Source organism: Rhodamnia argentea, chromosome 7, assembly GCF_020921035.1.
Source record: "Rhodamnia argentea isolate NSW1041297 chromosome 7, ASM2092103v1, whole genome shotgun sequence".
Lineage (NCBI taxonomy): Eukaryota > Viridiplantae > Streptophyta > Magnoliopsida > Myrtales > Myrtaceae > Rhodamnia > Rhodamnia argentea.
In genome coordinates, this window is record NC_063156.1 from 19,239,072 (window position 1) to 19,266,976 (window position 27,905).

General features: G+C 38.9%; 2 protein-coding genes and 1 long non-coding RNA gene across 5 annotated transcripts; 1 reads left to right on the plus strand and 2 right to left on the minus strand.

Annotated features, from left to right (window-relative positions):
• Positions 1-8,209: 8,209 nt before the first annotated feature.
• On the minus strand, positions 8,210-9,035 carry LOC115745873. The gene is made up of 2 exons (XR_004015968.2): positions 8,901-9,035; positions 8,210-8,646 (listed from the first exon to the last, which is right to left on the minus strand). It is a non-coding gene; the product is annotated as an uncharacterized LOC115745873 (long non-coding RNA).
• Positions 9,036-9,730: 695 nt separating this feature from the next.
• On the minus strand, positions 9,731-20,361 carry LOC115745867 (protein SIEL). 2 transcript variants are annotated; one of them, XR_007199158.1, is made up of 10 exons: positions 19,595-20,361; positions 18,836-18,916; positions 17,221-17,451; positions 16,158-16,349; positions 15,918-16,058; positions 15,660-15,749; positions 14,671-15,203; positions 12,629-13,673; positions 11,860-12,353; positions 9,731-10,397 (listed from the first exon to the last, which is right to left on the minus strand). XR_007199158.1 is itself a non-coding variant. In XM_030681481.2 (8 exons), the coding sequence occupies exons 1-8, from the start codon at positions 20,267-20,269 to the stop codon at positions 12,743-12,745; spliced, it is 2,874 nt and encodes a 957-aa protein (XP_030537341.1). In that variant the 5' UTR covers positions 20,270-20,361; the 3' UTR covers positions 12,586-12,742. The 2 variants fall into 2 exon arrangements, 1 of the variants encoding a protein (XP_030537341.1); XM_030681481.2 differs by lacking the exons at positions 9,731-10,397; positions 11,860-12,353 and having other exon boundaries at positions 12,586-13,673.
• A 1,586-nt stretch (positions 20,362-21,947) lies between these two features.
• LOC115745871 (macrophage migration inhibitory factor homolog) lies at positions 21,948-23,958 on the plus strand. 2 transcript variants are annotated; one of them, XM_030681487.2, is made up of 4 exons: positions 21,948-22,165; positions 23,226-23,426; positions 23,519-23,577; positions 23,691-23,958. In XM_030681487.2, exons 1-3 carry the CDS (start codon positions 22,055-22,057, stop codon positions 23,570-23,572), a joined length of 366 nt encoding a protein of 121 aa, XP_030537347.1. In that variant the 5' UTR covers positions 21,948-22,054; the 3' UTR covers positions 23,573-23,577; positions 23,691-23,958. The 2 variants fall into 2 exon arrangements, with proteins under 2 accessions (XP_030537347.1, XP_030537348.1); XM_030681488.2 differs by lacking the exon at positions 23,519-23,577.
• The last annotated feature ends 3,947 nt before the right edge of the window (positions 23,959-27,905 follow it).

Genomic DNA, 27,905 nt, shown 5'->3' on the forward strand with positions numbered 1-27,905 from the left:
GTATAAAGGAAATGGAGTTAGAGCTATAATATTTATCAGGGTATATTTTCTAGTCGATAAAATATATATTATTTTGTTTGGTTTGAAACTGCAATAAAAAAAGAATATGGTAAAAAAACCTAACATGCTGTCATTATCTACTATTGATACTAACTCCTTAATAATAATGTATCTTGTTATATTAGTTATTGAATATAAGCATTATATTGTTTCATTTGTTACCAATTAGGTTTTCTTATAACTCATTTTACATGTTGAAGAATACCAATTTAATGAAAAAATAATGGGGTTAATTCATTGAATAGATTCCTCATTGTATTATCGTCAATTTTGTGTAAGTACAAACTATGGTAAGTACACTAACTAATATTAACATAATTAATGGGATAATGGCATGAGCCGTCTTTGAACTTTTTACCCATATTCAATATGGTTCTCTAACTTTGTTTCTTTCCATTTTTCAGTATTCTAAAAAGGAAGCTGCTAGCTTGACAATCTGGCGATATTATCAGTTATTTCTAACCACACGATCTCTCAATTAATGAGTATTTTATGCAAAACACGTGGTGATGATATGTGGATCTATGATTAAAGATTATACTGTCTTTGACAATCTTGTCATAAAAGCATTCTCTTTCTAAAAATTAAACGCATTCAGCCCTTTCGTTTAAGAGCGTCACCGTGTCACATGGATTTTTCTGATTGCCATGTTGACGTTTGGAGGACCAAAAGAATGAGGTGGACCGCACTATCAAATTTATTTATCAAGTTCATGAAATTGTGTCTATGGCAATCATGATATAAAAAAATAAAAGAAATTTATAAATTAAATACTTTAAAATAATATTAAGTATCATAAAAAACTGCCCACTTTAGCGCCGATCGTACCACGTATGACGGGCATCATCCACGTCAATAATTTTCCATCAAAATTGATCGGATGGACTTAATTAACGAAATATAAAAATATTTACGACTTCATTGGTACAATTAAAAAGCTTACTTTTCAGACAATTTCTCTCATTTTTTTTTTTCAGTTTTCAAGTTATTTAGTTGACGAATGCTTCATGCGTCTGGTAGAAGTACAAAGATTAGGTTGTTTTCTAAAGTGATTTGGCAACTTTAAGCGGATATTTAAAAGGTTAATCGCTATACAAGTTTTTGACATTTATTTGGTAATTTAACTTGTCAATCTTATAACGTCATAAAAGAATGACCGACCATAGTGGCATTTGATTCTAGACAAACAAAAACTTAAGCAACATATGGTTATGAGTAACGAGGAACCATAAAATAAGATTCAACTATTGCTTGTGAAAGGTGATAAGGCACGATTGATCGCGAGCAAATCAACTCACAAGCACGCACACAGGCACACAATCGCTCACCGGCGAATTTTTGGAGAAAATTCTCTCCATATATTTCGAATTATAAGTATGAGATTGTTTATTTTCGGACCGGACTGATAAATCCCCTAAACCTTAGTTAATCCGAATCAATCCTAGGTAGTAAAGATAATAGGAAAAGTAAATGAATGAAGTCAAACAGCCTAGAAAATAGGCTAAAAAAAAAAACTGAAACCCACGAAAATGACGGACTCCGAGACCCAAAAGAGTGGCAAACGGGGCTTCCAAAAGAGGCAATATAGTGCTCAGAGCAAGCTTTTTATAAAATTAGTAATACAAGCGTTCATAACTTCTCATCTCATAGATAAAAAGTTAGGACTTGTTTACCGAACTCTCCACAAGCTCTTGATCTTGGGAATCTAGATTTTTTTTTTTTTTTTCGCTTAACCAACTGTTCGTGAAAATCCTCAAATCAGCGAATCGTTTAGATTATACGTTCTCCACAAATCGGTTCAAAGATACTGTACGAAGCACATGTCGACGATGCGGGAATCGAAGCTTCGATAATTCACCCCGTGCGGTAACTATTCGAAGATGACGTGAAGTCTACCTTTATCCCAGGAAATATCCTCGAATTTTACGTCTCGGAATTTAGACGAAGTAGTTTAAGGACCTTACACGGGTCTAGAAAGTTTAGATTATTAGGCGGACATAATAGCCGCGTCCTTTTAACTTTCGGGCCCGTTATTTCAGGTAAGTGCATTGGATTCTGCTGAGCACAAGAAAATAGGGGGATAAAGCGAACATTGGGGAGAGCATGTTGAATTTGGATCGCAATAGGAAATGACAAAGTTTTCCACGCATGGTTTACGTTCGCCTGATTAGGACGCACTAATCATTTAATCCACCGCTTTACTTCTCTCTCTCTCTCTCTCTCTCTCAACATCATGCAAACCACTTGTGATTTTCTCCAATGAAGACAAATTAACTCCAAAATAATTCAGTCCTTGTTAACATGCTGAAAATTACTTATATAGTATTTTAGAATCATCCCTTTTCTTCGATTTCACTTCGATGATTGAAATGGAGAAAATTACCAAAAAAGTCCTAAATCTATTGCAATTATATCGATTCAGTCCTAAATCTTTTTTTTTTTTGTTGATTCAGTACTAAACCTTTTACAATTGTGTCAATTCAGTCCATTTCGATCAAAATTGACCGACCAATACCATAATATTTTAATTTTTTAAAATTTTATTTTATTCATTTTTTTCCTTTCTTTTTTTTCTCTTCCCTCTTCTTCTACCTCTGGCCAGTCGCTGACCAGAGGCAATGCCAGCGAGCCTCACCATGGCCGGGCAAGGCGAGGCCGACCTCTCCCGGCGATGGCGAGGCTCCCCCACAGACCTGAAGTCCAACGAAATCCTCCGCCAACCCCCGCAGCTTCAAAGATTTGTTCGCCACTACTATCGATTTCTGAACTCAGTGTTCTTTTCTATAAGTTGATGCAGATCCGTGATGGCTTTTTTGAACCAGTGCCACTACGATGGGTCATAACGCACTGGTTTCTAGGCACTAGTTTCCTAACTCAATGTTCTTCTATTCACATCAGTGGAATACCTGGTGCCGTTGGGTTGCCAGCGACGGAGGAAGGAGGAAATGGTAACAAAAAGAAAAGAGACAAAAGGAAAAAAAAAGGAAAATAAATCAAAATAAAATAAAATAAATCAAAATTTTAAAAAGAAAATTAAAATTCTTTTCATCGGATGACCGGCGCTCACGTCGGTGCCAGCCAGCCAATTTTGACTGGATGGACTGAATTAGCATAATTTCAAAAGATTTAGAACTGAATCGGCAAATAAAAAAGTTTAGGACTTAACTAACACGATTTTAATAGGTTTAGGAATTTTTCGATAATTTTCCCGATCAAAATGTTACTCAAACTTCAGAAACTGATGAATTTCTCAATCTACTTTGTTAAAGTTTGAGAATTATGAGAGTTTCGGAGATTTGGAGAACATTATTTGTAAATTTCAATAGTTACTTAGATTTGTCGCTCCCTGAAAAGGCAAAAAAAAAAAAAAAAAGAGTTGTCATGTCTGCAGGAAAAATTAATAGGAAAAATTCTTAAGTTAAAATTAACTATTTTAAACTATGAAAGCTTATCCAGAATATAAAAAAGACGCGAGAAGCAATGACATGCCAGGAGAAACATAAAAAAGTGAAGAAAAGCGATGAGAGAAAATGTAGTTAGAGAAGGGCATGGCAGTCCTCATCGTCGGACCAGAGCAAGAAAGGGAAGTTAGACGTTGGAGAGAAGACAAGGCTCGTGGACTACAGCTCCACAGAAGAGCCTTAATCTATAGAGGCGCTACTGTGCTACAATTAGCAATGAAGCCAGCTGAAGGATGCACGCTAATAGCGCGCAACCACTTTCGAGCTTGACTAATAGGGCTTTCCAGAGAAAAAGTGAGTAAGACGCTCGCTTTTATTTTGTTGCGAAGCTCGCTGCAATGTATCAAGCTAACATTCAATCAGTCCTGTATTCATATCCTTTTACAGACCACCCGCACACACTAACCATAACCTGCCACTATCTTTCCTCATCACGGCCGCCGCCGCCGTCATCGCCTCATACTGTCCGGCCAACCGGGGGGCGGATCTACATAGTGCATACACGAAGGAAGTATGATCACCATATACTAGGGTTTTCCTTTCCTTTCAAACAGCATTCCCTTTTTCTGTTGCTCCTCGTGACGGCACGGGCCAGCATTATATTTTACTTCTGTTACTTCATGGGCAAATTTATTGCGTCCGGCGGCTGGTCGTTCTTGTTTGGCTTCTTCCCCCCGTCGCTTTTGTTACTTTCTATTTTAATTCTTAAGGCCAAGTAATGATGTGTTTCTAATTCAGTACTTGCACATTAAAAAGATAAGCTAAAGATCAAAACTAGGGACAGGAAGTGCAAAATCATCGTTCTTTGTCCCTTCAACACTTTCCTCGGTTGGATCAAAATCCACTTTTGACTTTTGGACACAGCTCAAATTTATCAATTCGTCCCCCGTTTCATCATCATCATCACTGGCTCAAAAGTTAGGCGAATGCAATTATGCTTACCGCCTCATCCGGTAATTTTCATCTACGGATCCCTTTTCCAGCCCTTCGGAATCTTGTGCATCCATATGAGCATGCTATTCCGAAATGAGGGTTTCGTTTTACATTGATGACCGAGCACAATGCGAAATATTATGTGTGCCTGCATGCTGCACGAGTTTCATTACGTCGGGGTTTCATAGTTAGTGAAATCGTGTCTTTTGCTTCCCACGATCAACCGCCGACCTTCGCCGCCGCCAACCACTATCCTCGGTCGCTCAGCACTAGCCACCCCCGACCACCACTTGCCGACGCCCCCCGCCTCAACGCCGGTCGCCGCCACCCACCGCCTGCCGTCGCCACTCGCCAAGGGCGGCTGCCGACCCTCGCCTATCGCCAACCACCGCCCACCGCCACCCTCCGCCGATCGCCGCAACCATCGCCGGCCACCTCCGAGCACCGCCAACTGCCGCAACCCTTGCCATTGCAGAAGTAAAAAATAAATAATGATTTTTAGAAGTAGAAATTTTTAACTGTTGTCGAACGAATTTCTGTTTCGGGATTAGAAATTTTATGTCGTTATCAAACGCATTTTTTTTGCTCAAAAACTCATCCGGAAACAGAAATAGAATTTCTATTTCTGGAACAAAATGGTTGTCATGGACCCCTTAGCGACGGCTGCGGTCACAAAATCCGAAAATGTCCTAGTTTTTTCGCGGAGACCCCTCTGTTTTCTTTGCAAACCGAGACTCAAGCCCGGGAGTCAAATCCACTCATCCATGTCAGGATCTCTTTCCAGATTTTGTGCATGCGTCCCTTAAAAAAAAAGTTGTGGGGTAAGCACATTGCGGGCCGGGTTCTAGGCCCATCATGGGGGATTCCGACCTGGCCCAATATCGAGCACATTAAGCTTTCAGAGTTTATGAATGAATGAGTAACGAACATGAGTCGACAGGCCCATGTTAAACTCAACATTAGGCCTTAGGGAGGGACTATGAGTTACGCAAAGGTAGAAGTTCTTATATGATTATTTAGGGAAAAAAAAAATGAAAATGTGCCTCTCGGGCATTTGTCGACCGAGGCTCCGTTCGTTTCACTGAAAATGTGATTTTTTTGGAAAATATTTTTTAAAAATTTATTTTTCAGGAGAATGACAATATTTTTCGGTGTTATGCTGAAACCCGAAAATGCACTAAAAAATATTTTTCACCATTTGGTATGGAATTGATTTTCCTCTGTGCACTCCATTTAATTATTTTTTATTTTTCCTTTGGAAATATTCTATCTTTTTTTTTTTAAAGTGTTCTTTTCTTTTCTTTTTCTCCTTTTCCTTCTTCTTCGGCCGACAAGGCTCGAGTTCCCACACAGGGCAGCAAGGTTCCAACTCGTCACTCGCCTATGGCCAACCGAAGAAAAAAGAAAAAAAAGAAAGAACAAAAAGAAAAGTAATTAAAAATTGAAATTTTGATTTTTTTGTATCGAAATGAAAATAAAAAGAAGAAAAATAAAAATAATTAAATAAATAAATAAAAATAATTAAAAGGAGTGCACGGAAAGAGAACGTGCTTGGTTTGTGTGAAAGAAAGAAGAGGAAAAATGATTTCCTCTTTTAAAAAAGAGGAAATCATTTTCTCCACTTTTGAATATGTTTTTTCTTTCATTGGTGGAAAATGTTTTCCTTGACTAGATTATTTTTTGTAAACCGAACGCCGGAAAATATTTTCCCGAAAGTTATTTTTCGCAAAACAAACAGAGCCTAAATGTGCTTTATATTTGACATTTACTAAAGTGAGAGACTTTATTGAAATGTGCAACTCTTCAATTTTCAAGGTGTCTAAAAAATTATTATTTTCACATTTTAATGAACTTAACTATTGCCTTCGGCGCACTTTCAATAAGGACCTTGCATTTATTATCCATCTTTGTAGATTAACCGATGTATTAGTATTGTGTGAAACACTTAAAATTGATAAATTCTAGTCAACTTTCAAATTTTAAGCGATATTATCTATGTATGCATGCATGGATGCACAAAATACCGGCTGCAACATCAAAGGATCGCTTTAAGATAACAATCCCATAACAATTCATATGAAAGAAAGGCCCATTTGAAGGCAAAGCCCAAACGAATGACCAACGGCTAAGGATACAGAATCATTTTCAAGTTGGGGCAGCCCAATATATTTCATGGAATAAGGGTTGAGGACAAATATTTATTTATCTAGTATTCATTCACTAAATAAAAGGAAAATCTCACTAACAATACCAAACTTTTCCTCGTGGGACAATAATATTTCAAACTTTTTTTCGTCTCATCGATATTCTCAAACTCATATTAGTGACCAAAAGCACCTTTCGTCACAGTTCCATTACTAGTGATTGTCAAAATTCCAACTTGATAGCAAACAGAGTCGGGTAAGCGGATCTAATGTAACTATGCACTTCTCTCAAGTCACTTCTTTATATTGTGTTTTTAAAGGAGCAGATCAAGCCAAAATTGGGGCAAGATTAGGGTTAAGGTTCTTGCACCAATTAGGGGCGAGCACAATCGAACATGAACGTCGTTGCATCACCGTCATAGCTTTAACAATGAAGTTTGTCCCATATGGTGCAAACATTTATGGTGGCTCAATCTCTACACATGGAGCTCCAAAATTGGAGAAGAGGTTCTACGTTTGCCCTTTGTGGGAGGTTATGTGTAATTGATTTTCAGCATCAAATTAGGGATTGAGAAGTTTGTGCATTGTTGATCGTGGATTTATACTTCTCAAAGTTAATTTCCGAGTTTGTTGATTTGACCTGTGCTAAGCATTGTCGAAGCTCCTCTCACACATATTACGTGGTAACAAAAGACCTCTAAAAAATTTACTTGCGGCCAATAAAAGTTTTGAGAGGTCTTTTGTCTATCCTAATGCTAAGTGGAAGTTTGCAACAGAGGGATATATTAATTGAAAATTGCTTCTGGTCTTCTAGGGCCAATATACATTGTTGAACACAAAATTTTTGCTCGTCTTGGACAAGATGATTATTGATGTTTCCAATGGAATGATCTTAGGTCCTCATTGCATGAGAGAGGAGTGATTTGTCAATCAATGAGAAGATAGTCTTGAAAAGAGAATCGAAAGGAAAGAAACTCAATTAAAAGCACTAAAAAAAAAAAAGTCCACACTCTCCGAATACAGCTAGTGCATATGATGCTACATATGATACTGCAAAAAATCGTACATCGTTTAAATAGCGTCGAATGATTGTTCAACTCAGGTTGTAACTCGTAAGTTTCATGGAAGATAGGCAAAATCTGCATTGGCTATACCAAACTTTTGGCCTGCCAAAGAATTGTCAAACGTTGCCAAAGTGAACTTCGTATCTTTGTATTGTCATTTAATAAGAAAAAAAGCATGAAATTGAATGTTGTTCTAACCTAATCTACTGAGCCTCACACCAAAATGAGTTATTGTGTAAGATAAGTTATTAATCTCCCTCTTTCGGTAAATTTGGAGCTTATTGGGTTCATCCTGCTTCGTTCAATGTAAAAGGAACTCAAGTATTGCACTGGAAGAAGGATTTGTTGTGCACCATCCATAGAACATAGTATTAACAAGAAATGTATCTTTCAACTAACATTAAGAAAGTAATATCTTTGGAACTCTTTTTTCTAGCATTGAAAAAGCTTTCGTTGTTCAGTGCCAGAAATCTAATTCAACCTTGAATCAGTTGTTCTTTTACACCTTGCTAAGAAGTTCATACATATGCAGACCCGAGAACACGTACTCCTACGAGGAACCATCAGTCCTTGGAAAGGTAAATAAAAGTTTTCACCTGTTTCTAAAAAGAATGCAAGATCACTTAAAGTAACAGAAGAAAGCTGTTCCCAAACTCCAAAATTCAATATATCCACCATTCCAATTACATCTTCCATAGTTCAGTCATCCCTTCTAATTCAACACCATTCAGTACAAAATGAAAGCATTACAACATCAACATAAGTTCAGCAGAGATGTTGAGAGGGTCCAAAGGTTTAGCACATCCATGTTCAGCAAATCAGCACATCCATATTTCAGCATATCCAAGTTCAGTAAATCCATTTTCGGCACAACCAACTGCATCACATCCAACTCCAGCACAGTTCAGTCCAGGCGCATATTCAGAGTGGAGCATGACTTGCATTCCTTCTTAAGATTTCGTGGATTATGCCACTACAAGGCAACTGAATTACCAAACAGAAAGCATGTTATGATGGAGGTCAGTCAACTGAAAGAATCATAAAATGACTGCCCCAGTTCAGTTGTGAAAATAGAGAGAAAAAATATCTTGAGAAGGTTATTCTCTCAAATATTAGTTGCTAGTGGATTCAAACCCAAAAAGACCATATCTAAGTCGAAGCTGCAAGTGGATTCTCATACAAAGAAACCAATTGAGCATATTAGTTTGGTCATAATGGAAGCAGAGTGAACTACTCACCTTTTTTCTCTCAGATCTAATAACATTAGATTGGGACCTGACAGCACTAGTTCTTGTGTTAGCATCTGCTTGTCTGCTAGATTGTCCCTTCCACCGTGGCTGGTCTCAGATATTTTTTTGTCTCGCCTTTTCAGCCAGAAAACATACATAAGTTTTAGTGAATATACTCAAGTACGAAACGTATTATCCTCGCAATTTTTTTTAGGTTTCAAACCTTTGGGATATTGCACCCTTACCTGGGTCTCCTCGGGAGCTTATTGAATGGAGGAGGCAATATCAGCTCATCAGTTTACATTGGCTAAATTTTTTTTCCTGTTCAATGTTGGCAATAAAAATTCTCTGTGACTTTCTTCAAACAATCATCAACATAATGATTAACCTTGCACTTCACATAATTGGTGCATCTGGCTTCAGGGTTCTTGTTTGATATTTGAGAGAAGTAAATATATCCCATTGTCTACAAGCACATGTCCCTCCTACCAAATCCGCCACAAATCTATCATCGTTAACATCAACTTCAAACTCATCTCTATAGATGCTCTTACAACACAAAACCTAGACATCTTTCCTTCCTCTACCTTTGCCTTGATTCTTGACACAATCCCTCTCTTTTACCATCAACTGATTTTTCTAGTACATTCTCTCCAGCAATGTTGTTCTCATCCCTCTAACATATCAATAATTGTGCAAGGCAAATTTACACAAATTGGAAAGAACTTTATAAGGGGGAAAATCATTGTACTTTGAATGTGATGCCATTTGAAACTTTTCCTCCATTCATCATTGTACTTTGAATATGATGCCATTTGAACTTTTCCTCCATTCTACTTTCTTCCTTCTACAGTTTTTTCCGGTCTGCGTAAATGTGCCTTGATATGTTAGAGGGATAAGAACAATATTGATGGAGAGAATGTATGAGAAAAAGAAGTTGACGGTAGATACAAGAGATGAATTATGTCCAAGAATCAGGGCAAAGGTAGAGGAACCAAAAGTTATGTCTAGGTTTTGCATTGCAAGACCATGTATTAAGGACAAGTTTCAAGTTGACGTTGATAATGATAGATTTATGGTGGATTTGGGAGGGAGGACATGTGCTTGCAGACGGTGGGAGATCTCAGAAATACATTGGAGTTCCTGATGAACCCATTAAAAGTCTCGCTCTAGTTGTTCTCATTGGCATCACATTTCTATCCAGCTTTCACGAATGCCCTGCAAAAGTGCTCTGCCATGGTCTCATGAAGTCTTTATAGGTATGAACAAACTCCCGCTTCATTTCTCAAATAGTTATGTTCAATTTAGTCTGCCCGACTGCACTCTTCAAGGTATAACCAGCAATTGTATAGCCTTGTTTAAGCATATAGGTTACCGGCATAGCACAACTCACTACTCAGGCTTCAACCCCCAAGAGTGTGTTCAACAAGACCAGTATATATCACATATTCTCCAGACTCCATAAAGCTACCCAAGTTGAGTGTAGCCGACAAATTGGCAGTCCATCTGCGGCAAAACAACAAAACCTGTTTATGCTTTGGCCTTTGTTAGATACCGATACATAATCGTCAATCAAATCAAATCAAATCACAAAACCCTACTGCAAATGCAAAAATAAGATTTAAGTAGGCTTACCAATAAATTAGATGTTGAGTAGGTCGTCAATGTCGTCAATTCCCACAACAAAACCTCAAATCAAAATGTTGGCCCAATCTGTGAATCGAACAATGTGAACCTCGTAATCAAGAAATCAGTTGGCTGTAAGCCTCCATTTTGATAAATCTTGGTCCTAAAGCATGGATTTGGCAATGAGACAAAATTCCTTTTTCAATTGAGCAAAGACTCAAATAAAAACCCTAACCCTTTGCCCCAGTTTTTCCCTAATTCCATCCTTCAGAATCCGAGAGAGAGAGAGAACTTTGTGATGTCATTTTTAGTAGACTTGAGACACGTTCATAGCCACGTCAAATCCATCTGCTTGGCATTTTCCATGCATGCTGCCATGTCGTATTTCTACCGGCGATTATGGACAGAACCATGACAGAATGTTAGGTCACTGGTACAAATTTTGATAATTTGTGAGAAAAAAAGATTGGTGTATCGGTGTCCCAAGGGGAAAGTTTAGGATGTGTAAATCATCAAACTGACAAGTATCTTTGAACTTATCCATCTTTCAACAAAATAAATGGAGTTCAGAACACCGACTTGATGATTAAGAAAGGGTGGACATGTAGATGACAGACAGGGTACTCCTTATGCACATATGTAGTTGTCTCAAGGCTGAGTTCAATTAAATAGGGTCAGTCAGAAATTGCATGCATGTCTACAAAGATATGTCTCCTGCTACAATGTATACAATGTAGCTCCTAGCCTCCTACCACCCTGAAACTCCAACCAGAAAATCCATGATGTGAAAAGCTATCCTATAATTTAATTTAGGACTCAAGAGTTTGCAAAATATGTGAAGACAATGAGCTTCAGAGAGTATCTAGGAAGTGAACCAAAACATATTCATGAGAGGCATGGTCAAATAAGTTTTGCTTAGCTAGGACTCTCCAGAATAATTTCCTTGGCCAGAATTGCCTCAATTATTTACTTCTCACAAGACAATTGACTCCAGTAGTTTGCACTACCTTCTTACTGCAGAGGCATCGTTGACAATGAACTTTACTGATAAACGGGATCAATTTGTCATGTCAAAGCGACCATGCAAGTCAATATGCTGCTAAGATCAATAATATCTAACAGCAGCCATAAAAAAGAAACAGCAGCAAAAAAATGCAGTAGTTGCTTCGTCAATTGTCATCACTTGCATCACCAGTAAACAAGTCACAGCAGATGAATGAACGGGAAAAGTGAATAAGAACTTCCATTTCCAACTGTGGATGCACAATCATAAAAGCTGAATATTTCACAAGAACCAAGTTGAAGGCCAAAAAAGCTTATAACAGGATTTTAATGCTCTTACCAAAATTGAGATCTTCTGGTTCCTCTAGCTGCTCTACAGCTGCAAAGTGACCCCCACTGGCTCTTTTTCTTTGATATTATAAGTTCACTGTGAGGCACTAAGGGGGTGCCATCCCATGAATAAAAAGAGCACGTATCAAAAAGAGATTCATTCACAAGACAAAAAGCATTTACATCCAAAAGTATATTCCCTCAATTCCAAAGGTGTAGAACTTTAAGCCACTTTTGTAACAAGATATTGAATAGAGGACTCTCCATCCTCAAAAGCTCTCTTGTTCTGCTCTTTCAAACCAACCAGAAAATCAAAAGAGAGGCTGATGATACGCACTCCAACTTGCGGCAAGTGATAACAATACCTTGCATACCCAAAGTTCTTGCTCAATTGATCAGCTCTCACCCAACAAAGCCCCATAGAGGCACAACAGGTTGCCCAAAGAGCACTCGTCCAAGGATGAAGAAGGTGTGATACGATTTCTTCCTCTCAGGCACCTACACCTAAAATATAAATGTCACTTTCCAACATATAGACCAATCTTCAGTGCATTATTAAGAAAAAGAGTAGCTCTAATGGATCAGTCACAAACTGCCAGAATAGACAACTTTTAGGACTGGATCTACAATCCTAGTCTAAAATATTCTGTACTTGAGATTGCATTATTTCAAGTTGCTAAATTGGCAATGTGAATTAGTAAGTAATTAAAAGGATCTAATGTAAGGTAAAACATACCTCTCTATAAAATGAACTTCTTGTTGCTCATTTAGAAGCTTCCCAGAGTCTAAATCTGATAGCAGCGTCTAGTGCTGCTCTTGATGATGACGATGATACTTACTCAGGCACATGCTTCGACAGTAATGGTCTCACAAAGCTTGTCCACCTCGACTGCTCAAGTTAACTTCTGAGATTTAGCAGAAAAGTAGACTTCACTTACAGGAGAAAGATATGTCAATTCACGTTTTGGTCCCCCACTGTTCATGCCTGCATGAATATCCTCAGGGAAACATTCCACTCCAATACCAACTCTCAAGGTGAATGACACTGCTTTTGGAGTTTTGTAATAGGCCGCAAAATAGGTCACTTTCCTCAACTCATTGGATCCTCCAAACAACTTCAGGTCCAGAAAGATAAACTGCTTTGATTCTTTTCCCACCGTCATCTCTAGCCACAGTCTATTCTCCCTAGAGATGTTGCGCAAAGTAATCTCTAGTCGTATACCAACAGGTAAACCCTGAATAAAATGAAAAGGGTTTTCTGAATCATTATCGGGGACAGTTATTTCTGCAGATAAGCTCAGGAGTGTTCTTGAGAGCTCAAATTGCTTAACAGAGAAAGCATCAAGCATCTTCCTTAAGAAATGCGGAACGGAAAACATGCTGCCTGCAGCAGAATGAATATCAGGCATTGACTTCTTCAGTTCAGATAAGAACGAGGATGGCCCAACACCATGTTCTTGTTGAAGGCACTCCACCCGTGACAATACAGCTGCTAGCCTTTTCAAATTGGTACTATAGCTGCAGCCTGTCATTAATTTTGAGAAATTCATTGTCAAGGAAACACTTGTAAGCTCCATGAGGTACAACTCATCTTTTTTAGACAACCCTGTGAACCTGCACTTCAAATCCCTGAGTGTCCTCTCTAGCTTTACCAGTAAAATGTCCAGCTGACTAACTACTCTACAACATTGACCAACGGTGGGATGAAAATAGGACGAAGCGCTAGCAAGCAACTTCAAAGTCCTTATATATTGCAAAGTGAATGCTAGTGCTGGAGAACCAGTGCATTTTGTCTCTACTGTCTCCAGCTCTTCCTCACAAACCCTATCAAGAAAAGGGGGTTTGAATCATTGTAGCAAGACAACCTCATACAAATACGACCTAGGATAATGAATCAACATTGGGAATTTAAGGCAGCTCAGAAAGAGGCGATTAAAAAAAAAAAAAAAGTCAATAAAGCAGAATATATTTCAAAGTTGGCCTTACCCAAAATAACATCTTAATATGTTAAAAATGGAATAACTTAAGAACAACTTTAAATGAATAGGTATATGTTCGTGAAAAATACAGGTGTTTGATATCCTATACAAGTTATATCCAATCAATTCAAGTTAAAGCAGAACAAAAAGGTTAGAAGCATAAGTTATCCCAAAACTCAGACAAAATCAACATCTTTACAGTGGAAAGTAGCCAAATAGGACCTAAATCACCCAAGGGAGGGCATGCAATCCAACTGCTGTGTTTCACTGAATAGTCATATGGAATTTTGGTACATGATCGATTTGATTGGGCACAAAATATTATTGCATCATGTTTACAATAAGTATCTTTCATTTTTGAAAAGAAAAATGATGAAAGACAAAGATCAACAAGAATCTCAATCATTATAGTTCCTAGACCTTAGAAAATCAATCTATAACAATCCAACTCCCAGTCTCTATCAGTTTCCTAATTAACAAGCCTCTTAAATATCAACTGCTAAATTGATCTTTATAAAACTCGGGCGGTTTTCACGTGGAGAAAATAAACAGCAAAGTAAACTTAAGACTCTGAATTTGTTTGGACCAACCAAATAACAACTTCAGTAAGACAGGGAGATGGATGTCACAATAAGTAATGATTATCCAGTATTCATGTTCAAGTTTCATCAGACATTAGCAGTTTTGTTCAGTCAAAATTTTATCAGTAGTATAAACAGGACAAATTTGATATTGCATCTGAATGCTGCTCCAGCCAATGTTAATCCAAACAACTTTAGTAGAAACTGCCAATTCAATTTCATAACGAGTGTAAAGAAAGAAAGACCCTGTCATATTACTACCTCAAAATCTTTAATACTTCATTCGTAAAGCCTGCTTTTACCAAGGGCCAGATGGCTTTGACCTTGGTAAAGATACCATTCAGGAACCTGGTTAAATCATCATGAATCTGTAGCTGTTCTGCAGTTAACTTTGGTTCCTCTGTTGGCTGCCAGAGTCTCCAGGCATACGTCTTCATGTGCTCAAAGGTAGCTTCCCCCAGGGGAAACTGATCAAGATCGTTTATCTGGTTGCTAGCTAAACTTGCAGCCCCATCTTTACCCAAATTCGCTAATATCTGCTCTACAAATTCAGAAATGTTATCTTCCATGCAACTACTGCCCTGAGAAAAATATTCGAATAGGGCATTTTGACTAGTAATATCCCCAACAGCATGAGAGATCCTCCCCAAAAGGGTAACTGCATAAGAAAAAACTCTCGGAGGAATTTCACCAATATTTTGTTCAGCAAATATAGGGGCCGCTATGGATAATACAAGCAAAGCAGCTACTCTGGCACAATCCAAGCTCAACTTGCCATCAGAAGAAGGCTCTATCTGATCCATGGAACAGAAAAGATTAGATAAAAATGAATAGATCAAGATAGTATAAGGGACTAGGGGATTATATGAAGCTTAAAAGCAGTAACTTTACTGCAAATGAAGATCAAGATTCTTCCAGTTGATGACAAATTCAGTCATATGATTTCAAAATTTACAAGCCACTCTATTGAGTTGAAGGTTATCCAAAGTGACACACTTCTAATCCAAACCACAGGAAAATTTACGAAAAAAAAAAATCATATCCACCAGTTAAAATGAATTAAAGCAGTTTTAGATATACTTGCCAGTCTATAGATTGCAAGTTCTGTGGTTTTTACTCTCTCTTAAATTGTCACACCTTTTCCTTAGGCTCTAGTGGCCTCATCTTGATGTATTTAGAAGTTCACTAACTGAAAAAAGAAAAGCTCCTCAGAGAGAGAGAGAGAGAGAGAGAGAGAGAGAGCTGCTAACCTCATGAAAAACTTCATCGATAAAGCAAGCTACGAAGTTCCCATGCCGTAGACCAACATGGAAGAGTGCCGAGAATATGTCGACTTCATCCTGTGAGGCATAGAATTTGCAGATTAAACATACTTCAAGCCATTAGCGACAAGAAGATCAAAGTACTAAACTAGAATTTAAAATAAATATACAGCATCAATCTTTTATATTCAAGCTTTGAGATGAAAGATGAAGCAAAATAACTAAACTTCATTTAAGATAACAAACCTGAGGATATGTCTCGAGATTCTCTATAAGACCGTCAACAGATAATTTAAGGAGCTCCAGATCGCGCAACTTCACAAATTTAAGTACTTTCCTCACTGCAGCTCGTACAAATTCATTTTTATCAACAAGAGTTCCAAGCAACTGCAAAATCCATTGAACTTACATTTCAGAAAATTCAGAATGTCTACATCTTAGCTGGCAATGCCCTCAATAGAAATATAAAGAACGGATTCAGCTCACCATTTGCATGTGCATTACTTCCAAACTAAAATGATCACAGGTTGCCATATGATGCATCGTTTCCAGAGCTTTTAAGCGGACAATCACTGAATCGTCATTTAGCATATCCATCAACAAATTTATAGCCTCACCAGAAAACTCAGAAGAAATCATGCATAACCTTCTCATGGAGTGGCATACAGACCTTCGGACCTTTTTGCATTCACCACAAACAGATCCCACTCGTTAAAGCAATCATACGAGACTAATTCTAAAATGCCCACAAAGCAGGGACAGATAGAAACGAAGCAATTAAGGGCATGTAATTCAAAGAAAAATCAATTGGAAGATGAAATTCGGCATATATCAACATGTATACTGAATTTAGAAGAAGAAAACTTCAGGATGTTTCTAATGCTCACAACAGCATAAAGAGAGTATTATGCATGTTGACCAACTTTCTTATCTAATTAAACTTCTCTAATGGGAAAAACAACGGAGTTACTTAATGTCAGTGCCCACAAGTCATGATATTGGATCTGCATATCGACATCGCCATTTTTTGGTCCTCTCTTTTAATTGTTCTCTTCTTTGTCAGATGTGTTTCATTCACTAAATTACATTAGATTAACATATAGAGCTTGACTTCCAAGTTAAGCGAGACAGCAATATGCATGTTTGCATGTCTAGCCTTAAAGGGAGTGCTTAGACCATTGGAGATGGTCCCCAATGACCATCCCAACAAAGAAAGGTTATTGTTCCTTGATTGCTGTAGAGTTCAATTAAAGAGTTAGACATGCTCTGTATCCATAATATTGGTGCACGTGTATAAGAAACCAATCTCAGATATTCTGCCAGTTAAGACCGTAAGTGAATTTTGCACAACGAAGGAATGAAACAGAAGGCAAACATGTAATTACAATTTAATCTATCATGTAAGCTAATAGTACTAGTCTTTAGCAGTACCCAGAGGACTTAGATAAATTCAACTGAATTGGACAATGCAAGAAGGCAGTTTTAATAAAATCAAATGATTTTATAAGGAAAAGATATCATTCCTGTCCAAATGAAGTCCAGAAATTACCTCATAATATTCATCTTCAAAGCCATGCACTACAGCACCGGCAACACTTGATGCGGACAGTTCAATTGGTCCTGTAGATTGACACACAGATCTGTTCTCCTTCATACTACCTAGGACCTTTTTAGATAAGCTTTGTAACAGATTCTTCAAAGAAACAGTTTGTGTCTTCCCAAGGGCAACAAATGCTTCAACCCTAACCTCCATACTCATATCTCTGACCATAGAACAAAGCTGATGACCACATGATCAGAAAACTAGTTAAACAGGCTACCTTAGAGACCATAATCATTCATGTGAGTAAAGATAAAATCACACACTTCAAGATGACAACCCACTTTTCAGAAAGCTTAAGCTAGAACAATGTAATAAATGTGCAGATTAGGTCTTAGCAAGTCAAGCTACTTGCCTATGATCAACACCCCCAACCCCCCTCCGAAACAAAAAAAAAAAAGAGAAGGAAATTCGTTAAGACTTGTTGAACCTAAGTAGTTCACATGGGCACTTTGTTTTTTTTTTTTTTGGTCGGATACATGGGCACTTGACAAGTTCAAATTAGCTCATATTTGACGCCAACCCCATGAACCACATGGCTATTTTGAGTACTCCATTTGCTACAGTTTATGCCGAGTATGTTGAGCTGTTGTGTCCAACACAAGCAATATTTAACTTCTGCAAATCTCCAAGTTTTATTAACAAAATAATTGTTGAGTAGCAAGTATTGACTTCTGGAGTCAAGTGAAATTCACCAATTGACATTGCTTTTATCGCGGAATAGACAAAATCACTCAATTTTATTAATCAATTAAAGAAAAGATGAAAAGAATAAAAAGTTCAGGAAAAAGTGGTTTTTAAAGATATCCATGTCCAGATTATCATAAGAATAAGCATAAATTAGCCGCATCTCCTTGGCGTTCCAACTAACCATCCATTAACCATAGAAATTACAATCACTTATCAGGAATGATCAAATTAAAAGCAAAGATAGATCTGCACGGGGAAGAACTCTAATAAAACCAAGTTTCATAATTAAACACAATCCTACAAGGATTCAAACTCACATTGTAAAGCGACTTCTAAATATGCCCAACATAATTACCCTCAGGAAACACCAGTGAAACTTGAAATGAAGTTCTGAAGTATTTTTTTGACATTATCTGGGGCAACTAACATGCTCCCAATTTGCATAGCGCTTAAACGTTTACTACCATGGGCATCGTTGACCACGTATAAAAGAGAATGATCACTGATTGTACAGAAAAGAAACATGAAATCTAAAATAGAAAATTTTGAGCGCTGGAAGACATGATTAATTACTTTTTTGGTTTTGACTTTGGTTCAGTGGAACCATGTAAAGTAATGCACATAACTCCTACAAAAACACATTCTCTGTGCAATATCAGAACACTTGAACAGATTATGCCGGAAGTACTCATTTGGCAACTAAAATCTAAAAACTTATACTTGAGGAATAGAAATAAATGCCAAATCCTGACATTTTCCGCCCCACCTCAAATTGGCAAGTTAATTACTTAAACACATGGCTTACTGTTAAGCAAAATTCTTCCAGCCATTTTCTCTTTAAGGAAACAACATAGCAGAGAATTCCCAAGCCTACCTGGATAAATGTTGCATCTGACTGCTCTCTCTTTTCTGTCCCCTGCATAGATGCTACAAGAATATGCCCCCAGTCACAGACCTAAATCAACACCAATAAGAAATCAATGAGTGGCAAATTGTATATAGTGCAGCAACTAGCAAAGCGATATCACCATGTAAACTGGGAATCAACTATTTAACGGAAAACAAATTCTCGTAATACCAACACCTAATCAAATTCTAGTAAAGAGTTTATTTGGAGGAACGATAATGGCTAAAGGGCAGCAATGCATCTCCGATTGATGACATTAGTATGATCAAAACATTCAGAGAACTAATTCACAGAAAAATAAATGAAAATAAAATGTCCGAAATTGAGTATACCCAACAAAACTCCAAAGCTTGTGTGAAGCATGCTGGAATATATAGGCTCCACATAAATCTTTTTACTGGTACTCATTTTCGCGAAGAACAGGAATGAACAATTTGACTTCCATTATACATATAAGTGCACCGTCTAAATCCAGGTCACCAGTTCCTATCCTGAATGTGTGTGACAACAAGCACTAAGTTACCCTTGTAACCAGTTTTCCAAATAGAACTGGTTTAATTCTCAAAACAGACTAGAAACAGTTAAGGTTTAAACAACAAAAGTTGCCACGTAGTTTGAATCTACCTCTTAGGACTGCCATGGAAACAAAGAAGAGAACGCAACTATGATGATTGCATTACATAGTACTAGAGAATCAAAAGGCAAAGCAAACTTTACACGTCTCACCGTTCGAACGGCAGCACACCTTACACAAGCTTCCACATCGCCTAAGAGCTCCACAGCACGATAATAGCATCCTTCAACAAGGCCACGATCCTCAAAAACACTTGACTTGCCTAGATTGACCAATCCGTCCAAAGCAGCTTCCCTTACACAAGGATACGGATCCTTCGTGAACCCTAGGAACACAGTGATCGACACGTGAGACCCAACGCCAAACCTCTCAGCGTTTCGAAGAAGCCATTGTCGCACAGAGACGGAACGATTGAAGCAGAGCGAGACGAAGAAGCTATCGAATTGGCCATTCAAGGAAGAAGACAGGGTTTCATCTCGTTCTGCTACCAGCGCAATGGCGTCGAGAGACTCGGCCGCTACGTGCGCCGACTCGGACGAGAACAGGCGCGAGCGCACGCAGTCGAAGATGACGTGCGAGAGGCCAGGACGGTGGGAGGCGAGCTCGGAGAGTAGCTTGAGGGCGTGTGGCAGTAGGAGGGAGTCGCCACCGTGCTCCAGATGGCGACTTAGGGCTTCTAAGATGGAGGTAATCAAGGAGATTGGAGTCGAAGGGTTGATGACGAGAGATCTTAGAGAAGCGAGCTTGTGGCGCGTGAGAGGAATACTAGTGAACCTTGTTAAGGGGTCCAGAGAGTGTTCGCCGGGACTCGCCGATGGCGGTTCCATTGGAGCTGGAAGGTGAAGCTTTGCTCGCTTGCTTGCTTTTGCTCTGCAACTGGGGAAGAAGAAGAAGAAGAACGGCGGGAACCGAAGAGGTACAATACGTCGTTTCGCGGGCCAGAATCAAATGCGGGCACTCTGGGCTAATGATCCGGCCCGATTTAGTGAATGGGCAAGCTCCTTTTCTTGTCGGGTTGAACCGGCCCTTTGGAACGAGCCCGGCAATAAAACAAAAAGTTAAAAAAAGAGAGCACGAAATCCATTCTGGAATTCTGAAGTGAATATTGGTGGTCTTATGTTTGAGGGTATTATGAATGCTAAGGGAAAATCATCGCACTCTGGGCGATGATGTGCTTATCGAATCATGGACTCAGATTTGCCGTCTCTCTAACTCTAGGTCCATTTGTTGTCTCAATATTATTGATCTGTGTGTGGACGAAGATAGCCCGCGGGATTAGAGGAGGAGACAAGTATATTGGCGGACCGATTCATGTGTTCAATCAATTCGGCGATGTGAGACCTCCATTCTTGATCGGTTGGAGCGACAAGGATCCCTACCTTTCCATCCCTCGAGTGATTAGATAGAATGGTGGAACTAATGGTTATTTTCCGTTGTCAAATATCCCCGATGCTTCCTAAACCAATATTTTGTTCTTTCCTTAATCACAAACCGTAATCTTCCAACTAATATACTCATGTCCTAAACTACATTGAGATGCCTAATTTCTCAAAACATGACCACGTCTATTCCTTTTTTATGGCGTTTATTGCCGTCCAAGACATTTTGGTGACGTGCATTTCTTCTTTAACGATAGTATGTACTTGAAATTCTCAGCCTCCAATCTCCACCATTCATGAATCTCGTAAGTTTACTCAAACACGAATGGAGCGAGAACAATTGTGCACGCTCATAACACATGCCGAAGGAGTTGTGTTATTAGGACGACCAATCCATCTATAATCTAAAGAGTGTCGTGTCGCTAACTGTCTCGTTATGTTTGTAATTTGCGTACTAAATATAATAGTTTGGCAATAGTAATTTATGTTTCGAATGAGAATATTGGTAGGGCCACAAGGAACGGGCCTTTGGGCCTTCGCTTGGGGCTTGGACGATGGGCACGGGAAGCCTCCCTGAAGGGCAAAATCGACACTTTACACTGGAAAAGAAGAAATGGATAATAACACAAATGGTCCCTGAACTTTGATTCAATGTACAATGTGGTTCCTAAGCTTTTAATTTCACTAAAATGGTCTATAAACTTTAGCCCAATGTGTAATGTGGTCCATTAACTTTTTATTTTACCAAAATAATCCTTAAAATTTTGAAACATATTCAACATAATCATTGAATTACGGGAAGAGTTCGGTATAGCCCTTTTATTAATTCAAGTTCGGGGATGACTTTGAACATTTCCTTTTAATTTAAGGACTAAATTGAACATGTTTAAAAAGTTTGAGGATCACATTGAATAAATTGAAAGTTCAGGGACCGCATTACATATTGGATTAAAGTTCAAGGATTAAAATGGTCAAATTAAAAATTCAAGGATTATATTATATATTGAGTCAATGTTTATGGATCGTTAGGTCATTTTCTTTAGAAGAAATTGCGCCTCAGCCCGGAGGGTAGTTTCGGTATCGTAAGAAGCTGAAGATCTGTGCTCCAGTCCAGCGACCCGCTGTCCAAATAGCCCTGGGGTTAGGAGGCAGCGAGGGTTTCTTTTCAACCCTGGTTTTGATAGAACAAGAAGCATCAGAGTTCGACAGAGCGAAGAAGACGACGAAGCCGAGATGCCTTGCTTGAACATTTCGACCAACGCCAACCTCGACGGCGTCGACACCTCCGCCATTCTCTCCGAGGCCACCTCCAGCGTCGCCAAGCTCATCGGCAAGCCCGAGGCTGTACGCTCTCTCTCTCTCTTCTCCTCCTTCCTCTTCTTCCTGCTACACTCTCCTGTCTGCGGGAGACCTAATCTTGTCCTTTCATATGATTATCTACTTATGGCTGCGTGCACACGCTGCTCTGTGTTTTGCGCCCCCCCCCCTTTCGGATGGCCATTTCGTGGACCACCGGTTAAAGCTCCGGGTACAACTGTCGAGCCTAATAGGATCAGTGGGTGTGGTTTTTATCTGGAGATCAATCGATTGTTCGTGTCTTGAGTGTATGGTTCTTGTGATTTTGGCACTTTTCTTTGCGAATTTTTTGTTGTTCCTCCAGGTCCTGAATCGTCGATGATCTTTTGGTTTCCGACAACTGTTGGGTTCAGAGACTAGTTCTCTTATGAGGGCTCTATTGACTAGGTTTCTGATTAGCTTCCGGATGTCTTGCTGACTAAATTGGTGTCGGTCTTGATGTTTAACCTTTTTTTAAGCCGAACTGACACCCAAGTGTTGGAGCCGAACCCTAAGCTTTTAGTGTGATCCTCGCTCTGAATCATGCTGAGATCTTTTGATTAGGATGCGTTTAGAAAGTCTTAATTGATGAAACAGCTCGATTTCTAGTGCATGCGTGTGCTGGCCATTAAGCTCGCAGCTTGTAGTTGACCTATGTATCTACTAAATCGCACGACGGCGGAGCTCCGGGGGTATTGCGGCAATTGAAAGTGCACTTCTGTGTATCATTATAGGGAGTTAATGGCGGCGATGATTCTCTCTCTCTGCATTGTTTTTTAAGTTCTTGAAGTGGTCACATAAAACAGTAATATTTATCTTTCATGTGGCAAATGCAGCATCTAACTGGTTCACCTAAGCCTTTGATAAACAAGCTTTCCGGATCTTGTGGGACAGTGGTCTCTGAGATCATCCTTAGACAGAAGAAAGTCATGTTCTTTTCTTGGGATGTTTATTGACCGAAGCTTATTCTCTTATATTTTATATTATGTACCAAAATACGACGTATTGTTTCTAAGCTTTTATATTGGTAGTTAAGAACATTAATCGACTTATGTTTTGGATGTGGCAGTATGTGATGATCGTGTTGAAGGGGTCAGTCCCCATTGCTTTTGGTGGGACTGAGCAGCCTGCTGCCTATGGCGAGTTGGTGTCAATTGGCGGTCTGAACTCCGACGTGAACAAGAAGCTGAGCGCCGCAATCGCTTCGATCCTGGAAACCAAGCTGTCCATCCCCAAGTCGCGGTTCTTCCTGAAATTTTATGATGCCAAGGCAAGTTGACCTTAACTTGATACATGTCAAAAAGATGCTGTTGCAATGCATTTTTTGTTTTCTTCTCATTGCATTCTTCTTAATTTGTTTAGGCCAATCAAAGCCAAGAATATGCACAGTGTTTGCATGCTTTACACCAGCACTAGGTCATGTAATTAACTCCTTGGTATCATAAGTCAGCGAGCTTAGCAGCGTTGGCTTCTGTTTTGTCGCTCCTCTTCAGTTCAGCGTCAGATTTTTTACCGACGGCCTTTTGTCTCACAGGGTTCCTTCTTTGGATGGAATGGAACAACCTTCTGAGCTGCTGGTCGCTTTCTGCTTCAACGTTTTCCATGTATTTCGGCCCTAAACTCTACTTCTAGGCCTGTTACAACTGTCTTCTTTTGGGTAACTCTGCAACTATCTCCCCATGTGCATCTTGCCAGGGAATATGGAATATCCTGAACTTTCATTATATGCCGTCCTGTGGCTGTGAAGCATTTCTGTATGTTACGGCCGGTTTGTCAGGTGGAAATATATGCTTTGCGCAGTATGTTCTCTGGGGGATTTCCTTGATGGTTTAGTGGCAATCAGATGGTTTTGTGCATGTTTTAGTAAATGTCTACAACCGCCCTTTGAGTAGCAATCCCGGTGCACTTAAAAAGGCTGCAAAAGGTTATACTCTGCCTTTACATGGTCGGAAACGGGAAGGCTGTAATGGGTTCGGTTGGCAATATTGGGTTGTGGGGGGGAGGGGGGAGGGGAGGGGGGGGAGGGGGTTGGGGAGGGTGGGGTCTTGATACGAAATACCAAACTCAATTCATTTACTCCTAACCTGTGTCAAATGCACCATAGTATCTATTTTTTTTGTCCAACACTGTAGTATCTTTAATCATCAAATTATCCTTGCATCCATTGTAAACCGAAATTGGCCCCCTCCTTTCACTCCCGGTATTGCACTCAGATTCTCAAATTACCCCTTGGACGTAGTTCTTTCCCAATTTAACTCTACAAGTCTGTCTCAATTAGCTCAGGGTCTCATGGAATGTCGGAAAAAGCCAGCATTGGCGAGGGCAAGGATGCATGTTTCACTTGCCCTTTTCTTGCGTCAAATAGCGGTCATTTGGGAAGATATCAAAAGAATTTCGCCTTTTCTGACCGTCTTCCCAGGAAGGCAAAAGTCTCTTCTTGATTCATCTCTCTCGGGCTCCATTGGCTCTGTCAAACCCGGGATGATGTTGCTATTCAATGTTTATCCCTAATCACAGCGAACTAGGTTGTTTATTATTCCCTTTACGAAAGTTGAATTTATTGCACGGGAGCTCTGCTCGAGTTTTTCTGTTTAAAATGCTATTCATCTGCCGTGTGGTGGTGACCGGCGGTGATATTTTTCCCAATGTCCGATGGTGAAATTGAGATAGATATAGAGTGCAAGGGGGGCAAGGTCGATCCATTTGGCCGGTACAAATCACGTCCTTTCATTGTTGAACTAGCACGTAAGATTGAAACTTTTTTAAGTTTGAAGGAAACCAAACCCGAGAGTCCTGTTGAGTCGGTTGACAATTCATCCACGTACCTTTCCCACCTTAAAGAAGTAAGGCTTGAAGTTCAAAGGAAGAAACTTTTATCAGATGCATCCTCCTATAGGGTGGCGACAGACCGTGCAGTCTCTCAGTGGTTCGTGGTTCCCTTTCGGGGGCGATAGCAATGCTCCTCCCGCTTTGATGGCGATTTCATAGCAGAACTCCTATTCTTCTCTGCCCGGTGTAAATCGAGATTTTTACATAGCCAAGTTGAGAGCCCATTGCTGAAGGGTGAAGTTTCTAAGGGATCTGCACTAGCGTACGATGGGTTGAGATGAGTCTGTCCCCACGTCGAGTGCGAATGAACGAGTTAAGCCCATTTCGTGTTCGCTCGAGCGAACTTTCGTCGACAGCCTCGCCACTTCATGTCCTCTTTCATTTTACATATCGCATGAAAGGATTATTGCGACATCATAGGTTGTTTCTTTTCTTTGTTTCTTTTTTTCCTCTGAGGGCGTATTTGATAATCACATTAAACGCTAAACTTGACTAATTCACCATTTAATTGGATTAAGAAAGTTTGGCCTAAAGGAAACAATTAAGTTTGAAACTCGCTTAGGTTACATCGTCTGATAGCCAAGGTAAAAATCAATTTATCTTATTTCGTGTTTTGTCAAGATACGATAAAAGGGGATATATAGAAGATATAACCCAAATAAAAATATCACGTGGAGGAGGTGGGATAAATGTGGATATTTTCTTTATTCACGGTATATTTTTCTCGAATAGCAAACTTATTAAATTAATAATAATAGAATAAAACTTAAATTATAAAAGGGTAATATCACGAAAAACTACAAACCGATACTACTGTGATAAATTTATCCCAAATTATTTTTTTTACCACAAAAAATCCTAAACTGCTACACCTTTGACAAATTTACCCCAAACCGGTACATTTGTAACATATTTAACTTGAGTTAGTTTCCATTAAATTTTATCCTCAAATTGCTGAGTTAGATGACACATGGCAATTACCCGATGAAAATATTTGGGGGTTTTGCCCCTCTATTTCTCACATGTGTTTCAATTTGGGATTTTTCGTGGTACTAATTCAATTTAACGAAAAATAACAGAGGTTAAATTTGTGATATGCGTACCGATTTCGATTTTTTAGTGGTAAAAAAAATTAGTATGGGGATAAATTTATCACGGATATACCGATTTGAATTTTTTGTAGTCGAAAAAATAGTTTAGGGTACATTTGTCATAGGTGTACCGGTTTGAAGTTTTTTTGTGGTAAAAAAAATAGTTCGAGGTAAATTTATTATAGGTGTACCACTTCAGGATTTTTCATGGTATTAACCCTTACAAAAACATAAGAATGATATCCATTTTTAGTAATTCCCTTTTCTATTGACGAGAAATTTAGACGATCAAACGTAGCCTTAATACATTAAATAAGCAATGAATTACTTAAGTCATTTAATAGGAAAAGCATTCTCCGGCAAGTGGAACTTTGCTATTTTTATTACTAAATTCTGTCGATGGTATTCTCATTTTCATATTTAACTATAAGTATATTCAGTGGGGGTGCCAATGTGATACGTTTGATTTGGGATAAGCTGATTTTACACAACCAATACGAATTATTTTATTAAATTGGAAGAATAAATTGTAGTAGACCTCGACAGATTCCGTAGATATTGACTAATTGGCATCTTTTATTGCTAGGCTATTCTCAAAATGTAAGTCCACTACTCATGCGAGAAATGTCTTCATTTTAGCTTACTCAGGTTGAAAACTTTTACGTGTTGTTGGAGTGAGGTTACTGTCTGTCATTGATGGATACGATACACCTCTACAGTTTTTTAACTATTAAATATGATATGTTTTATCGTATTACGTGTTTGGTAGTTATTCAAGATAGGATAAATAGGGATACAGACTGAATAAAAAAAAAATCCTAGAGGAGGGAATGGGATAGAGCATGATAAGATTTCTCAAGAGAGCAGACACGTGAAGAATCGGGATTTCTCAAGAGAGCAGACACGAGGAGAATCGGGTTTTTCCCTCAACCACTACATCTCCTCTGCATTGGGCCTTTTCTCTGGTGTGAAGCCGCCTCTCCAGCAACGACGACCGTCAAGTGTGGCCGCCTCTCCGGTGGCACCAAGCTGGGGTCTCCGATCACAAAGTCGGATATCTCCACAACCTTGTTATTTGATTGATTCTACGGCATGATATGGGATCACATCCCTTGTTTTTTAATCTCTTTAACATTTTCAACATTTGAAAGGGGTTTCGCTATGTTATGAAGAACTCGAGATTGATCATCGACCTTCAAAGTGGCTCTCTTGGACAACTTGCATGTTCTCCAACTTGTGGAACGATGTTGAATAATTAAACTGTTCAGCACTTGTTTGCTCACTCGAACAAAACAACAAGTATGGCTAGCGAATCATTTCAAAGAATTCAACTTCAAATCAAGACCCCCGGTTTTACGGGGTCCGCTCTATCTATGTTGTGCTCGAATTTAGATGACACAAACCTCTGCCATAGCTCACTCATCATTGAATAATTTTTAAAGCATCCTAATGTTTCAACGAAATAGAGTCGATCTCGGCCGCTCATTGCCTCTGCTTATCCGACTTAAATCTGCAGCTCACTAAACAGTAGACATGATATGACAAAATCTTTGAATTTTTTATCATATCATATCAAGTTCTATCTTGACTAAAAATTCAAACGACCAAACACAATTAATTGTGCTTAACATAGTCCATTGTGCACTTGGTATAACGAGCTATGTAGGGGGACACATGTTGATTTAATAGAGAGATGGATGGATTTGTAACATGTGTCGTTATTATAGCTCGAGTGAAAGGTCAGGGTTTTTTACTTTTTGACAATTGTGAAAAGTCGGGTTATTTTCTTGACGAGATACAAAAGATTGGGCTTTTTTTTTTTTTTTTTT

Bases quoted from the DNA above. Each gene is read 5' to 3' on its own strand.
- LOC115745871 (XM_030681487.2), top strand. From the start codon at position 22,055: ATGCCTTGCTTGAACATTTCGACCAACGCCAACCTCGACGGCGTCGAC. The intron at 22,166-23,225 runs GTACGCTCTCTC...TGGATGTGGCAG, and splicing joins TCATCGGCAAGCCCGAGGCT to TATGTGATGATCGTGTTGAA. The intron at 23,427-23,518 runs GCAAGTTGACCT...TAATTTGTTTAG, and splicing joins TGAAATTTTATGATGCCAAG to GCCAATCAAAGCCAAGAATA.
- LOC115745867 (XM_030681481.2), bottom strand. From the start codon at position 20,269: ATGGAACCGCCATCGGCGAGTCCCGGCGAACACTCTCTGGACCCCTTA. The intron at 16,350-17,220 runs GTAATTTCTGGA...GAATGCAAAAAG, and splicing joins TTGAAGATGAATATTATGAG to GTCCGAAGGTCTGTATGCCA. The intron at 13,674-14,670 runs GTAGTAATATGA...TTTTCTTGATAG, and splicing joins GAAGTATTAAAGATTTTGAG to GGTTTGTGAGGAAGAGCTGG.